The sequence below is a fragment of the Pleurodeles waltl genome, chromosome 5 (assembly GCF_031143425.1).
Source record: "Pleurodeles waltl isolate 20211129_DDA chromosome 5, aPleWal1.hap1.20221129, whole genome shotgun sequence".
In the NCBI taxonomy this organism is placed as follows: domain Eukaryota; kingdom Metazoa; phylum Chordata; class Amphibia; order Caudata; family Salamandridae; genus Pleurodeles; species Pleurodeles waltl.
Window position 1 is genome coordinate 1,852,144,462 of NC_090444.1, and position 14,929 is coordinate 1,852,159,390.

Sequence of the window (14,929 nt, forward strand, 5' to 3'; positions counted from 1 at the left end):
TATACGCGAGGTGCGACCATATTTTTTATTGCTATAAGAAAAGACCTGTTCCAAACCTGCTCTCTGCCTCCACAAATTACACAACCCAAGGTCCCTCATCATTCCTCTCAAATGATGTTGAAACCTTGGCGATGCTACTGATCTGCCTTTTGCTGATCTATACAGGTTGCTCTCCAAAACTACATTGAAATCTCCCGCCATTATAATTGGGCCTGGAAAATCCAAAAGTTGAGAAAACAACCTTCCAAAGGGCTCTGTGCCATCACACTTAGGGCCATAGTACCCCCAGCATAAAGTTCTTACCTAATATCTGTGACTTGACTATTATCCACCTACCCGCTGTATCTGATTTCACTCCCAATATCCCTGCCTTCGCCTGATGCTTAATCAAAATGGCCACACCCTTAGTGTTAAAACTATGCTGAGTGCCTGCACAGTAGTCAACCCACTTTTGCGACTTAAACAACTCCCTGCACTCATCTCTGGTCAAGTGGGTCTCTGCAAAATTAGCACTTGGGCAGAGGAGCCTCTCGAATACTGTAAAATCCTATCCCTTCTACCTCTAGCCTTAATCTATTGACATTACATGTTAGAACCTGCACATCCCTGCACCCAGTCCCCTGGGCTGTGTGAATATTATCCAAGAGTTGTGGTTCATTTAATACGAGCTGCAGTGCACGAGGTGTGTTTTTATTTTCTTCTTCTTTTTTTTTTTTTTCTCCCACATATTCCCCACCCAGTGCCCTGAGATTTTTTTTTCCCCCTCCCCCACCATAGCCCCCCAACCCTACCCTTGGAGAACCCCCTTGCATAATGGACTGATGTAAGTCCAACTTTAAAGCGCTCCTGAGTTTACCCCAGGCGTAGCAAACTGCCCAATTTAACCTTACTCACCCCCCCTGCTTTTTATAGCGTCCAACAATTCATCCGCTGTAACTTCTCTTATATTGTGCATTCTATTATTATGCATTACTCTTATGGTAGCCGGGAATTTGAATTGCACTGAGGCGCCTAACTTTTTAAATCCTTCCATCCGTCTCCCTAGATCCCACTGTTTTTTTCTAGTTACCCTGGCCAAATCTGACCTGGTTTCAAATGAGAAGTCCTCTCCTCTTAAAGTTTTCAACCTAAGCGCTTTAGACAATATCTTTTCCTTCAATGAATACGTTTGAAAGTTTATCAGAATTTTCCGGGGCCTTTTACTGCGCATATTCCTCTTGAAGAGATCTCTGTGTACCCTCTGAATATCGTTCGCTATTTCTTCAGTGCTCTCCTCCAATAGAAGTGTGGTTTTAATAAGAGAGACCACAAACAGTGAAAGATTCTCCCCCTCCGCTTCTTCTGGAACATTTAAGATTCTCAAATAATTTTTCCTAGAGTTAGTTTCCAGCCGCCCCACCATATTTTGTAGCTCTTGTCCGTTTTCCTTCAAGAGTTTTATTTCTTCCTTATGCAGCCTCCTTTTCTCCTTCTTCGCACCCACTGACTCTTCTAGAACCTGGGTTCTTACCATCAAATGGTCCAATTTCTTCTCCAGGGCCTCACATGTTCCTCTTACCTCCTCTTGATTCTTTCCCGAAGTTGCAAAGCCCTTTTTAATATAATTAGACAAAGCCAAGACCAACCTCTCCAAATAAGTATTTAGTGTATCTGGAACAGAAGATACGCATGAGGTAGGAGTCGGAGTCAGAATGGGGGGCGAATGAGAATATGTTTGAGATACATCATTACCTGGTGGAATTGTAAAAGCACCGGCTGGAAGCTCTGACAAATCCACCGACCTCAAAATAGCTTCTGAAATTCCTTAAGGTGGACGGCCCGCTTCGTTGCCCAACTGCAAAAGACCAATGCACTCTCTGCCTCTTTCTATCTCTGGGGTACCTAATGGTGCCTGGGGCAATTGCAGTTGTGACCGTGCGTTATAGTCTCCTGTCCCCTCCATTCCTGATGGATATTTGTTCACTAGCCATTATTTTTGCGGAAACTGCCCTTTTGGTGAGCTTATCTTGAGAAAGGACCTTAACGAGGGGGTGATTTTTGAATTAATTTATAAGTCTGGGCTTTTATTTCTGCTTTTTAGCACCCTTATAAGTACTTCTCTCATTTGCTTTACCGCTGTTTTCCTAAAAAAAAATAATCCCTCAATGGTTGACGCATACTTTGAGGTTCCTGTGGGTGAAAATGAGTGGGGAGGGTGGACTCCTGTGCCGTGAAGCCAAAGAAGGGTGCTAAAGAAGAAATAGGCCTTTTTCTGCACACTGACATCCATCTCATCACCGTGCAAAACGTATAACCCACGTAGTTACAGCAAATCGATGACCATAGAAATAATGTTTTACTCCCCAGTTAGCCTATCTCTCCAAGCAAAAGATTATAATCCCAAGGAGAAAAAATGTACAGATTTTGTCTGGGCCAGAAGGGACTATTGCTTAAATTTTGCTGCAGCCAAAAAAATCCATTTGCTTCACCTATAGAGGAAAGGCATTCTAGAAGTTAGTTGTAGGCAGGGCCTATTAATCGCATGTAGCATAGTTTGTCCATCTTGAGGTGTAATGAATGTCTAAATGCCTCTGTATCCTTCGTGTTTTTATGTAGCTTATTAAAACTAAGCTATGTTTATTTTATTCTCATGAAATTATTTTTTTTCCCCTCAATCTGACAGGTGCACAACGGCTACCAAAAGAAGTTGATTTTATTTTTAAAAAGCTAGATGGACTTGCCATGAAAATAAAACGGGGCCTGTGTTATCCAGAGGAACATATTCCTATGCCAGAAATATTCCCAAGAAAATTCCTTTGTTTGTACACATTATATACTTGTCTGGCTTTTTCATTCTTATATCTTTTGTAAAAGTGCACATAATGTACCAACTTTAAGAAATGTTATGAGCTAAGTTTTTCTTTCTTATGTGCAACAAAAGTGTGGACTCTTTAAAAATGGAGCAACATCTGGTAGTACATGTGACTGATGAACAACCATATAAATGTACTCGATGTGACAAGGCCTTTAAAACAAAACAGATTTTAAAACAGCATTATATAACCCACACTGATGAAAGACCATACCAATGTAGCGACTGTAAAAAAGCATTCAAATTCAAGCATGTACTTACAGCACATCAGCACATCCATTCTGGGGTGAAACCATATGCGTGTACTGAATGTACCAAGGCATTTAGAACAAAGGGACATCTAAAGATGCATCAGAGAACCCACTCAGATGAAAAAACACATGTTTATACCAAGTGTGACAAGCTCTTTAAAACAGAAACAAATCTAATGCTGCATCAAAGTACCCACTCTTCGGAGAGACCATTTAAATGTGCTGAATTTGGCAAGGATTTCTCACAAAAATCAGCACTAACAGCACATCAGCTAATTCACACTGGTGAAAAAACATGTAAATGCACACAATGTGAGAAAACTTTTAGAACAACAGAAGAGCTAATGCTACATGAGAGCAGCCACTTTGAGGAGAGACCATATGAATGTGGTGAATGTGAAAAGACTTTCAAGACAAAGCGAACTCTACTGGTACACCAGAGAATCCACACTGATGAGAAACCTTATAAATGTTCAGAATGTGGCAAGGCATTCAGAACAAAAAGAACCCTAATAGTACATCATAGTATCCACACTGGAGAAAAACCATATAATTGTACTGAATGTGGCATGGCTTTTAGGACAAGTGGGGAAGTAATAGTACATCAGAGACGCCACTTTGAAGAAAGACCATTCAAATGTACAGAATGTGACAAGGCGTTCAAGATAAAACAATGTCTAATGCTACACCAAAGAATCCACACTCAGGACAAACCTTATAAATGTACTGAGTGTGACAAGGGTTTTCAGTCAAACCAGAGCCTAATAAGCCATTGTATAACCCACTCCATGGAAAGACCCTATGAATGTACTGAATGTGACAAGACTTTTAAGGTGAAACAGTTGCTGATGCTACATCAGAGAATTCACACTGGTGAAAAACCCCATAAATGTAACAAATGTGATCAGAGTTTTCATTCAAAGGTACGGTTGATGCTACATGACAGAGATCACACTGGTGAAAAACCATTTAAATGTATGGTGTGTGATACAGCTTTCAAGACAAAAGGCAACCTAGTTAGTCATCAGAGAATCCACACAGGTGAAAAGCCATACAGTTGTACTGAATGTGGCAAGGCTTTTAGAACTGGAAGTGCATTAAGATTGCATCAAAGAATCCACTCTGATGCAAGACCCTATGAATGTATTCAGTGTGAGAAAGCTTTTAAAAGAAATTCATTGCTAACGCTGCACCAAAAAATGCACACTGGGTAAAGATTCTACACATGTATGGAATGTGACAAGGCTTTCAAGAAGAAAAAATGGCTAGAGCAACATCTAAAACACACAGTGTTGACAAACCATATAAATGTATTAAATATGATCGGCAATCCTATTTAAAGGAGAGTTAATGCTACATCAGTTAATGTACTCTGGTATATAATGAATGACTAACCATTTTTCTTTCAGGGGAGTATCGTGGACCACAGTGATAAGTCTATGAAAAACTAACTGAATCAAAAGAAATTTATGAGCAGTACTGATATTTATGTCTATTACTACTTCCATTGTTAAACCTGCACAGGTGTTATGCAAAATGAGACACATTACGGAAAGGCCTGTCAGCAATAGATGTCAGATAGGATACCACCTGAAAAGAAAACAATCCAGCTCAGAAAGCATCCAGGTTAAGCAAGCATCGATTAGTAATAGGCTTGGGTTGGAGAGGTGCGACAACAAGCTGTTTTGCAGGGCACTCTCAAACAAAATCTCTCAGTGCTTCATACTTACACAATTGTGTCTCAATTAGATTACATGAGTTACATGAAAGTTAAATTGCAGGTGAATGATGAAATATATATATTATTTCTGTCTTAGTCCAGTAGTCTCGAGGCAGACCATCCTGTATGATTATCTTCCACGAACAGCACACTTAGGCAGCACCAGCTTTGTCAATAGCGTAGATGAAGGTTGACCTTCCTCCATTGCTCGCTCTAAACCACATATCCTTATGTGGGCCTGTAATGGCGAGTTAGCCGTTGTCATAGAAGCAAAATGGAAGAACTCTTAAAAATGGCAGAACTGAGGTTCACACACACACACACGTATATATTCGTTAACAGGCCTTCAGTCCACGGAAAAACAGGCAACAGAAGCATTAAACAACCACTAAAAGGGTAGAAAACAGAGCTACAGAAAACATTAGATGAAAAGTGCATAAATATCATGACCTCTTAGAGCAATCACATGTTGATCAGAAATGTTCACATTAGTGCCCTGCGATGAAACCTACATTCCATATACAAAGACCTTTAATTGCTGTCTAAGGCAGGAGCTTCACATACATATACACATGGAAAACTATGTAAATCAACTAAATGTGGGGGTTTCTTTAGAAAGGGGTGTGCACTCACACCTGGTAATGTCCTTACGGCAGAATGTTATTTTACAAGCAGACCCAATAGTGAATTTTGCTTTAACCATTGGAGAATAAGCATTATAACTCTTACAGAACACACATGCATTCAGGATCATGATCTAATTATAATTACAGAACAGCAAAAAGTGACAATCATAATAGGCACCCACTCCTAGCCAATAAAACAATGAGTTCCAGGGAACTATAGACCGCAGTAGGAGAATCAGACAGATACTAGTAGCCTAACACAAATAGGTGATGGGTGTCATGCTTCAACAAATCTCAGCAACTGGTAATTAATTGTGCAGTATTCAAGTGTATAATTATTTTTCTTTATCCGCTATGCCATTCTTGAAAGGGGAGCAAGGCACGCTGTAGAATGAGGCAGTGGATGAAAAACAGTAGTTTGGAATGTTACCCTGCATGGTCACCAGTGTCTGAGATCAATTCATACATTTCCTTCTTCACTTTGTTACAGTATGATTATAGAAATCAGCCCATGACATGTCCTACACAAGGTGATGAAGTGCTAGAAAAACCAATTTGAGATTAAAACATAGTGGATTGAAGCAGATATAAGCCCAGTTGTTGTGAGTACAAGACAACGTCTCAGGAAAAGATAAATGGATAATGTAGAGTTGCATCCTACAGTGTTTAAAAAATACAATGAAAATTTATTATAACAGGTGCGTTTTGAAATTAGGCTGGGTATTACAAAAGTGTCTTCTTGCTGCTTTCCTGCCAAGAAGTTTAAGCTCCAATAAATAAATGCCACTTTGGTGATGCCTCTACATAGACGGGAACATATAAAGACCTTTAGTGGTTCCCAAACTGGGAGCCGCGGCTCCCTGGTGCACCATCAAAACTAGCCAGGGGTGCCGCACACAGTTTGGGAACCACTTAGCTATTTCCAGTTCGGACACAATAAAACTACAGCCAGTGGTTCCCAAACTGTGTGCGGCGCCCCTGGCTAGTTTTGATGGTGCGCCAGGGAGCCGCGGCTCCCAGTTTGGGAACCACTTTGACTGAATCAATTTTATTGTTTCACAGATTTTAGAAATCCAAAGGGTTCTGGGAATCAGATCAAGAAATTTGGTGCATAGAGTTTGCACCCGATTCTATTGGATATTGGGCCAGCCAATCAATTGCTCTTATCAGAAATATCCTGAAACACTTGATGTTTTATACAGAGAGATGAGATAGAAGACAGCGACTTAACTCTATGAATGCTTCAGACACTTTTTCCTTTCTGATTTGTGTTAGTATGCAGGAGAAAAGAGCAGGCCACACTTCTCTGGGAGTGTGTGTTTTTGACTTGGGGCATACACAAATATTTAAATATTTACTTATCTTTTTGAGTAGTGTGTATGAATGTGTGTGTGTATATATATATATATATATATATATTTTTTTTCCCTCTCACAAGGTCGAGTTGCAGAAGTTTATTGCAGCTTTTAGGTTTTTTCATTACTAGTGTGTTTTTCATTTATTTTGAAATTGTCAATATACTTTTCTCTTATTTCATTAAATTCCATTTTAACAATGATATCTTTTTCAGCTCTTATCTCTCAAAAATGTCAGTGTGAGTAATTAGGTGGTTGGTTGAGTGTGGTGTGAGCCTTTTTCGAGCAAGAGCCACAATCATCATCAAATACTTAAAACTTGCCATAAAAGCAAGAAAATACACATTAAGTAAAACATTAAAATAGGACTAAAAGACAGATATACAAATAAAAGAGAATAAGGTGCGAATTAATTAAGTGTAGCTCAAAAGATTACACGATCCTCATTAAAAGCCAAAAAGGAAAGGCCCCATGCTATAGTTCCTCAATGATTCCCTGCTCTTACACAATTAAGCAACTGTGAAAAGTTCAGTTTGCGCACAAATTCTGTCGGGTTCTCCACATCGATAATAAACAACATGAGACAGCAAACACTATATTCTGCTTGGTATCAAATTTTTAATGTTCGCAGTGCCAGAGCAAATTCCCTCACCCCTAAGTTAGGGCAAACAGGTAACAGCCATTTCCTTCTTCCCAAGTAATAAGCAGGACAAAAAAAAGAGGGTTTGCCCTTCAGTCTCATCATTTAAACCACATACACAGGGCATAAACTTCCTCTATACACGGACGGGCATCCCCCTTGGCTGTAGAAGATGCTAACCATAGTGTGCCATACCTAAATTGCAGGTAGAGCCTCCTCGCTTGTGGAGGCTCTATCTCATCTAAAAAAAAACCTCTCAAATTTAAATTAATCTTGAAATGAAAGGAATGTGTCTGTGAAGGTACCACATGGGGCTTGCCGCAGATGCTGCCTGTAGATTTGGCTGTACTTCACTTTCAAAGCTGATTTGCTGATTGAAGGGGCTCCCAAGGGATTAGTCCAAAGAGTGTGACAACCCGTTTTTTAACAGAGTCTCCTTTATATACCTAACTCAGGGAAGACTTCCTGATACCAGAACTTCCTTCAGCCTCTCTCTATAGGTCATGAGCTCTTCTGTGGACCAAATACGCTTCTAAAATAATATAGGCCTAACACCCACCATCTCTGAGATTGGCCTAACTTCCAGGTCCAACCTAAGGGGGAACGGGTGCTGGTTGAGAGACCCATCAGCTGCCACAAAAAGTGATTTTCTACAACTTGCAGATTCCCCATATCCTTATGGCCCCACAGCGCAGCTACATAAAGGGATGAACAAAGCGTCTGCTGTTTGTACATTTGGAGGACTGGCGACAGTGGACGAAAACATTACCTTTTCCATACTCTAGTCAAAGCCCCTGTGTTCTGCATTAATCTGAGCTTTGCCTTATCTATGTGGCAGAACCAGCCAGGTTGTTGCGTTCGTGTCAGCCCTAGATATTCAATTATTTGGACTTGCTTCAAAAGGGCCCCTAGCAGCTTTGGATTTGATCGCGTACTAGGGCACGGATTTAAAACCATGCATTTGGTTTCAGCCACACCTACTTCAAGTCCCCTCTGGGCACAAAAACAATCTAAGAACTTCTGGAGACCCATCAGTGATTCTGACAACAGTAGAGGGTTGTCTGCAAACATCAAGACAGGAGCCTTGATGTTAGTCAGTCATGGTGCGTCCCTGTAGCAGTCAGTCAATAATGATATTAAGTCGTTGACATGTAATGTAAAAAGAGTTAGAGCCAGGACACAACCCTGCCTTACTCCTCCAGTGACAGAAAAAGGCTCCATCATCTTGCCCGCTTCCCACAGTGAACTTGAGCATAGTTGTGGGTATGTGTAGACGGGTCTCCTCGACCGCGTTTTACAGCTCTGCGGACTGGCGCCTTTCGCGCACCTTGCTTGGAGAACTCCCGCGTTCCCATGGTGACATGGGAACGCCGTTGGACGCTTCAGAGACGGATTTCCAGGTTCCTGGAAATAAAGCAACGACGGACTGCAAAGACGAGAGAGAGGAGGAGGAGTTGCCCGAAGAAACGCCGCAGTCGGAGAGAAGAGGAACGCTGTGTGTTACGGAGGAGGAGACCGGACCAGAGGGGATTTCCCTACCCCACGGAGACCATCGAAATCGAGTCGCAGAAACGTGCCCAGCCTGCCACGACCCTGAAGGGTCGTGGCTTATCAAGGTACGGTCCTTGCTACAAGGACGTAGATAAGCTTGTTTTATTTTTTTTACACAAGGGAGGGTGGTGCACGGGGAACGAGGGGAGGAACGGAGGGAGGCTGGGAGAAAAGGGGTCACGGAGAAGGGAGAGTGCACGAGTGCCTAAACCCTCCACCCTCACTACAGGAACTACCCTTCCACACCTCCACCTCTTCCTCAAAGCCACCCCCTTCCTGCATGTCTAAGCACTAAAAAAAAACCTACACCAGAACCCCACAACCGACTTACCTGTGCTTTGCTCCTGTGTTTACTTTTCCGGTACCAACGGGGAGGCCGCTTGATGTGACGCCATCCAGACCTAAAGGAAGACAAAGACCAGAGACTGTTAAAACAAGAAAGAAGCACCAGGAATTGTCGTTATCACTTTAAATTGACCTTACTTATAAATTCACCTTACCAAAAGAATAATACATTCTCACAGTCTATATACGTCTCAGAGTCCTCTGTACCGCCGATACCCCACCACAGTGGTGTCAGAAGTGGGATCTACAGAAGAGGCGGTATACAGAGGTGAACAAGATGGGGGAGAAACCTACACTAGAGGATATGGTTAAGCAGCTGGCGGAGGGACAACGGCACCTCCAATTGGTGTTGGAGGCTCATCAAAGGGAGGCAAAGGAAGACCGAGAGGCCCTTCAAACGGCATTAAAAAGCCAAGCCACCATTATGGCTAACAATCAGCTGGTTCATGAGACCGCACTACAAAAATTAACTGACACCATCGCAGCCAGCAATGTACACCCTAATGTTCCGAGCTCCGTCTTGCAAAAATTCCAAGAGGGGGAAGACTCTGACTCCTTCTTCACAAACTTTGAACGGGTAGCTTCCTCGGCCCAGTGGCTGGAGGAACGATGGGGTCAGTATATCGCACCCCTCCTAACGGGAATCCTTCAGACAGTGTACCAGGCCGCTAATCCCGGAGGTACAACTCTCTACAAGGATATTAAGAGCAGTATCCTAGAAAGGGTCGGTCATGACTCAGAATACTAAAGAATGAAGTTCAGGAAGGTGAAATGGGGACAGAGTGAAGATCCCCGTACGTTCTATTTCAGGGTTAAGGATTTAGGACTGAAATGGCTGGGCTGGTAGGAACTAACCGGGAAGATGTCATTAAAGCAGTTATTTTAGAGCAGTACCTAGATTCCCTCCCAAGTAGTACCAGGAACTAGATAAGACAACATCCCAAGATAGATACGGAAATGGCTATAGACCTAGCCTGCGCCTATCACAGATCAGTAGATGTTAAATCTTTAGGCCCCGGAAACCCTGTTAGACCAACCATGGGTCCGCTCAAATATTCTCCCCGACGACCAGTGGAAGAACCAGGGAACCACAAACACAGAGAGGGTAACCCTCTACAACAACCCCAATGTTTTAGCTGCGGAGAGTGGGGACACATCGCGAGAGGGTGCCCAAGGAAAGGCGATGGGGTGGAACCTATGGAAATCGGGATCACCCGGGGTAGAGTATTATGTACTGGAAAAGGGAACCGTAAGTTCAAACAGACCATAAACATAAACGGAATCCCAATAGAAGCCTTATTTGATTCGGGCTGTAGCCAGTCAGTAATACGCAGAGACTTGTTAATCCAACCAGATCAGACACCAAGCCAGTGGGTCACTATTTGTTGCATTCATGGAGACAAAAGAATACTATCCACTAGGGCTGGTCAAAATAGAGTGGGAGGAGTATCACGATTTTCTTCCCGTAGGGATTATGGACAGATTGATAGAAGACTGTATCATTGGTACGGACTATATCCGCTTCTATGATCTCTTAGATAAAACAAGAGTACCCATACAGTCTCTGAATTGGTGGACGGAAGCACCATTTTCCAACAGTCACATCGAGAGTTCCCCAGTTCGCGTAAAACTAACCCGGAGAGAGAAAAGACAAGAAAAACAAAGGTATCAAGAGTCCAGGTCTGAACAGACCCCAGAGAAACTTGTAGCCAGTACCGACGACTCCACCATCTCTTTCAGAGCTAGCCAGCATCAGGACCCCACTCTGGGTCACGCATGGAAAAATGCCAAAACGGAAGCCACAACGGAGGTGAGTCCTTATTTCCTGATTCATAAGAATCTTTTGTATAGAATTACTAAGTCCACAAACGGGGAGAAGAAACAACTAGTGGTACCTGAACCCTATCGGAATCAGGTCCTATTCTTAGCCCATAATCAACCGGGGGGGGCATCACGGTCGAGAAAAGACTGAGGAATATCTATTAAGACGGTTCTACTGGTCAGGGGTTTATGCTCAAATCTGAAAATACTGCACCCAGTGTCCTAGGTGTCAATTAACAAAATCAGGGACCTTGAGGAAGGCCCCTTTACAACCCATACCCATTATTGAGATACCGTTTCGTCGGGTGGGTATGGATCTGGTTGGACCCCTCTTGCCATCGTCCAAAGGTCACACTTATATACTAGTCTTGCTCGACTATGCTACCAGATATCCAGAAGCAATTCCCTTACCCAGTATGACCACTAAATCGGTAGCCCAAGCCATGATAACCTTCTTCTCTAGAGTAGGGTGTCCCCGAGAAATCCTAACCGACCAAGGTACTCCTTTTATGTCGGCCCTTATGAAAAAGATCTGTAAATTACTAGGGATCACTCAGATAAAAACCTCTGTATACCACCCCCAGACTGACGGTTTAGTAGAACGCTATAATCGCACCATCAAAACCCTGTTGAGGAAAACAGTGGATGACTCCGGAAGGGACTGGGACCAGAAACTACCTCTGGTCCTCTATGCCATCCGGACTCATGAACAATCCTCCACGGGACATAGCCCGTTCGAATTAGTGTTTGGGAGACAACCCCGTAATCTACTGGATATGGCTGCAGAAATGTGGGAAGAAGAAGGAGGGGAAGAAAAACCCTTACTAGAGTATGTCCGTAAACTGAAATCACAGTTACAAACCATATGGGAAGATGTAAGAATACATCTAGAGAAGGCACAAGCAGACCAAAAGGCGTATTACGACCAAGGGTCCAAACTACGATCTTTCCATCCTAATGAACAAGTTCTAATAATGCGACCAACCTCCGAAAATAAACTGTTAGATAAATGGCAAGGACCGTACAGAGTAATAAAAGCAGTGTCCCCAGTCACCTACCTCATCGAATTAAATCAAAACCCAAAGAGGACCCAAATATACCATGTCAATTTACTAAAAAAAATAGGAAACACCAGAAGAGGTCCCCAACAATTTTGCTACCGGGTTTCTAATAACACCCACCACAGACCTCAGTATGGACCTCTATCCCATCACGAGCAAAGAACAGTGGGAGGGTCCCGGTATAAACAGCTCTCTTACCCAAGACAAAAAGTCCCAACTCTCTTCCCTGTTACAAACCCACTCGCATTTCTTTTCTGAGACACCAGGCAGAACTTTGTTAATTCACCACAGAATTAGAACACCGGAGGGCCAAACTATTCGCCTACGGCCTTACCGAATCCCCGAAGCCAGAAAACATCTTATTGAAGAAGAAATAAAGAGAATGCTAGCCCTAAAAATTATCGAACCGTCCATGAGTCCATGGTGCTCCCCGGTGGTTCTCGTTCCAAAACCTGATGGGTCCGTTCGGTTTTGCATCGACTTCCATAGGTTAAATGACATCTCACTCTTTGACACACATCCTATTCCACGTGTGGATGATGTACTGGAGAAATAAGGGAGGGCCCGATATTTGTCCACCCTGGACCTAACAAAAGGGTATTGGCAGATCCCCCTCGCATCCATGGACAAGGAGAAAACGGCTTTTGCAACCCAGTCAGGCCTTTATCATTTTACTGTCCTTCCCTTCGGGCTTCATGGGCTCCAGCTACCTTTCAACGCTTAATGGATCAGTTGTTGAAACCCTTCCACAAGTTTGCAGCGGCTGACCTAGACGACATTGTAATATTTAGCGATACGTGGGTTGATCATCTCCGTCATCTTGAGACAGTCTTCCACACCTTGGCTGAGGCCGGCCTTACGGCCAATCCAAAAAAGTGCGCTATAGGAAACACGCAAATATCTTATCTTGGTTACCTTATAAGTAACGGGGTACTACAGCCACAGAATGACCCGATTGAGGCCATATTGCAGGTACCAGTGCCCAAGACCAAGACCAAGAAAGAACTGCGTTCCTTTTTAGGTTTGGTGGGATACTATCGCAGATTCATTCCCCAGTATTCCATGATTGCCACCCCTCTCACGGATCTCCTAAAAAAACACAACCTCGCCAAATTACCCTCGTTCAACACCTCTCAACTCCACAGCTTCAAGCGACTTAAGCGCTCCCTCACAACCGAACCTGTACTAAAATGTCCGGATTTTTCCATGTCTTTCCACTTATATACCGACGCTTCCAACGTTGGCTTGGGGGCTGTCCTCACTAAACCCGACAGTGAGGGACACGAACATCCCATTGTATTCATCAGCCTGAAACTACTTCCCAGGGAGTGCCACTACCCGACTATTGAAAAGGAGTGTCTGGCCATTAAGTGGGCCGTAGAGAATTTGCAGTATTACCTCTTGGGTAGACCTTTCATCCTATTCACTGACCATGCCCCTCTCACTTGGTTGGCCACCCATAAGGACTCCAATTCTAGAGTGCTGCGTTGGTTCCTTGAACTTTAGCCTTTTACTTTCCAGGTCCGAAATGTTCCGGGTTCCCAGCAGGGCCCTGCTGATTTTCTATCCCGGTTTCCCAATTCTTCGGTCCTCTACCAGTCCCGATCTTGGGATGGGGAGTGTAGATGGGTCTCCTCGACCGCGTCTTACAACTCCGCCGACTGGCGCCTTTCGCGCGCCTCGCTTGGAGAACTCCCGCGTTCCCATGGTGACATGGGAACGCCGTCGGACGCTTCAGAGACGGATTGCCGGGTTCCTGGAAATAAAGCAACGACGGACTGCAAAGACGAGAGAGAGGAGGAGGAGTTGCCCGAAGAAACGCCGCAGTCGGAGAGAAGAGGAACGCTGTGTGTTACGGAGGAGGAGACCGGACCAGGGGGGATTTCCCTACCCCACGGAGACCATCAAAATAGAGTCGCAGAAACGTGCCCAGCCCGCCACGACCCTGGAGGGTTGTGGCTTATAAAGGTACGGTCCTTGCTACAAGGACGTCGATAAGCTTTTTTTTTTTTTTTAGGGTGCACGGGGAACGAGGGGAGGAACGGAGGGAGGCTGGGAGAAAAGGGGTCACGGAGAAGGGAGAGTGCACGAGTGCCTAAACCCTCCACCCTCAGTACAGGAACTACCCTTCCACACCTCCACCTCTTCCTCAAAGCCACCGCCTTCCTGCATGTCTAAGCACTAAAAAAAAAAAAAACTACACCAGAACCCCACAACCGACTTACCTGTGCTTTGCTCCTGTGTTTACTTTTCCGGTACCAACGGGGAGGCCACTTGATGTGACGCCATCCAGACCTAAAGGAAGACAAAGACCAGAGACTGTTAAAACAAGAAAGAAGCACCAGGAATTGTCGTTACCACTTTAAATTGACCTTACTTATAAATTCACCTTACCAAAAGAATAATAAATTCTCACAGTCTATATACGGCTCAGAGCCCTCTGTACCGCCGATACCCCACCACAGTAAGTAATTTTACAATGGCAACCAGAAGGTCTCTGGGGACCCCCATATCATCCAGAACACCCCAAAGTATTTCCCTGGGTACCAGATTGAATGTTGAACGGAAGTCAACAAAAGCATTGTTAAGTCGGCCACTACTCATTGTCACTGTTTACCAGTAGATAAGCTGAAGTCAAAATATCTGATCTACCATACTAACATGAACCCTGCTTGGAGAGGGGATAGTATTGCGCGATCTCTATCCAA

General features: G+C 43.7%; 1 protein-coding gene across 1 annotated transcript in view; it reads left to right on the forward strand.

The window, feature by feature from the left end:
- LOC138297166 (zinc finger protein 850-like) overlaps positions 1–4,437 on the forward strand; it is a 150,579-nt gene extending 146,142 nt beyond the window's left edge. Inside the window, exon 10 of the mRNA XM_069236658.1 lies at positions 2,895–4,437. Coding sequence (XP_069092759.1) covers positions 2,895–4,316 — 1,422 coding nt within the window. The 3' untranslated portion in view covers positions 4,317–4,437. The remainder of the gene's footprint in view (positions 1–2,894) is intronic.
- Positions 4,438–14,929: the final 10,492 nt, after the last annotated feature.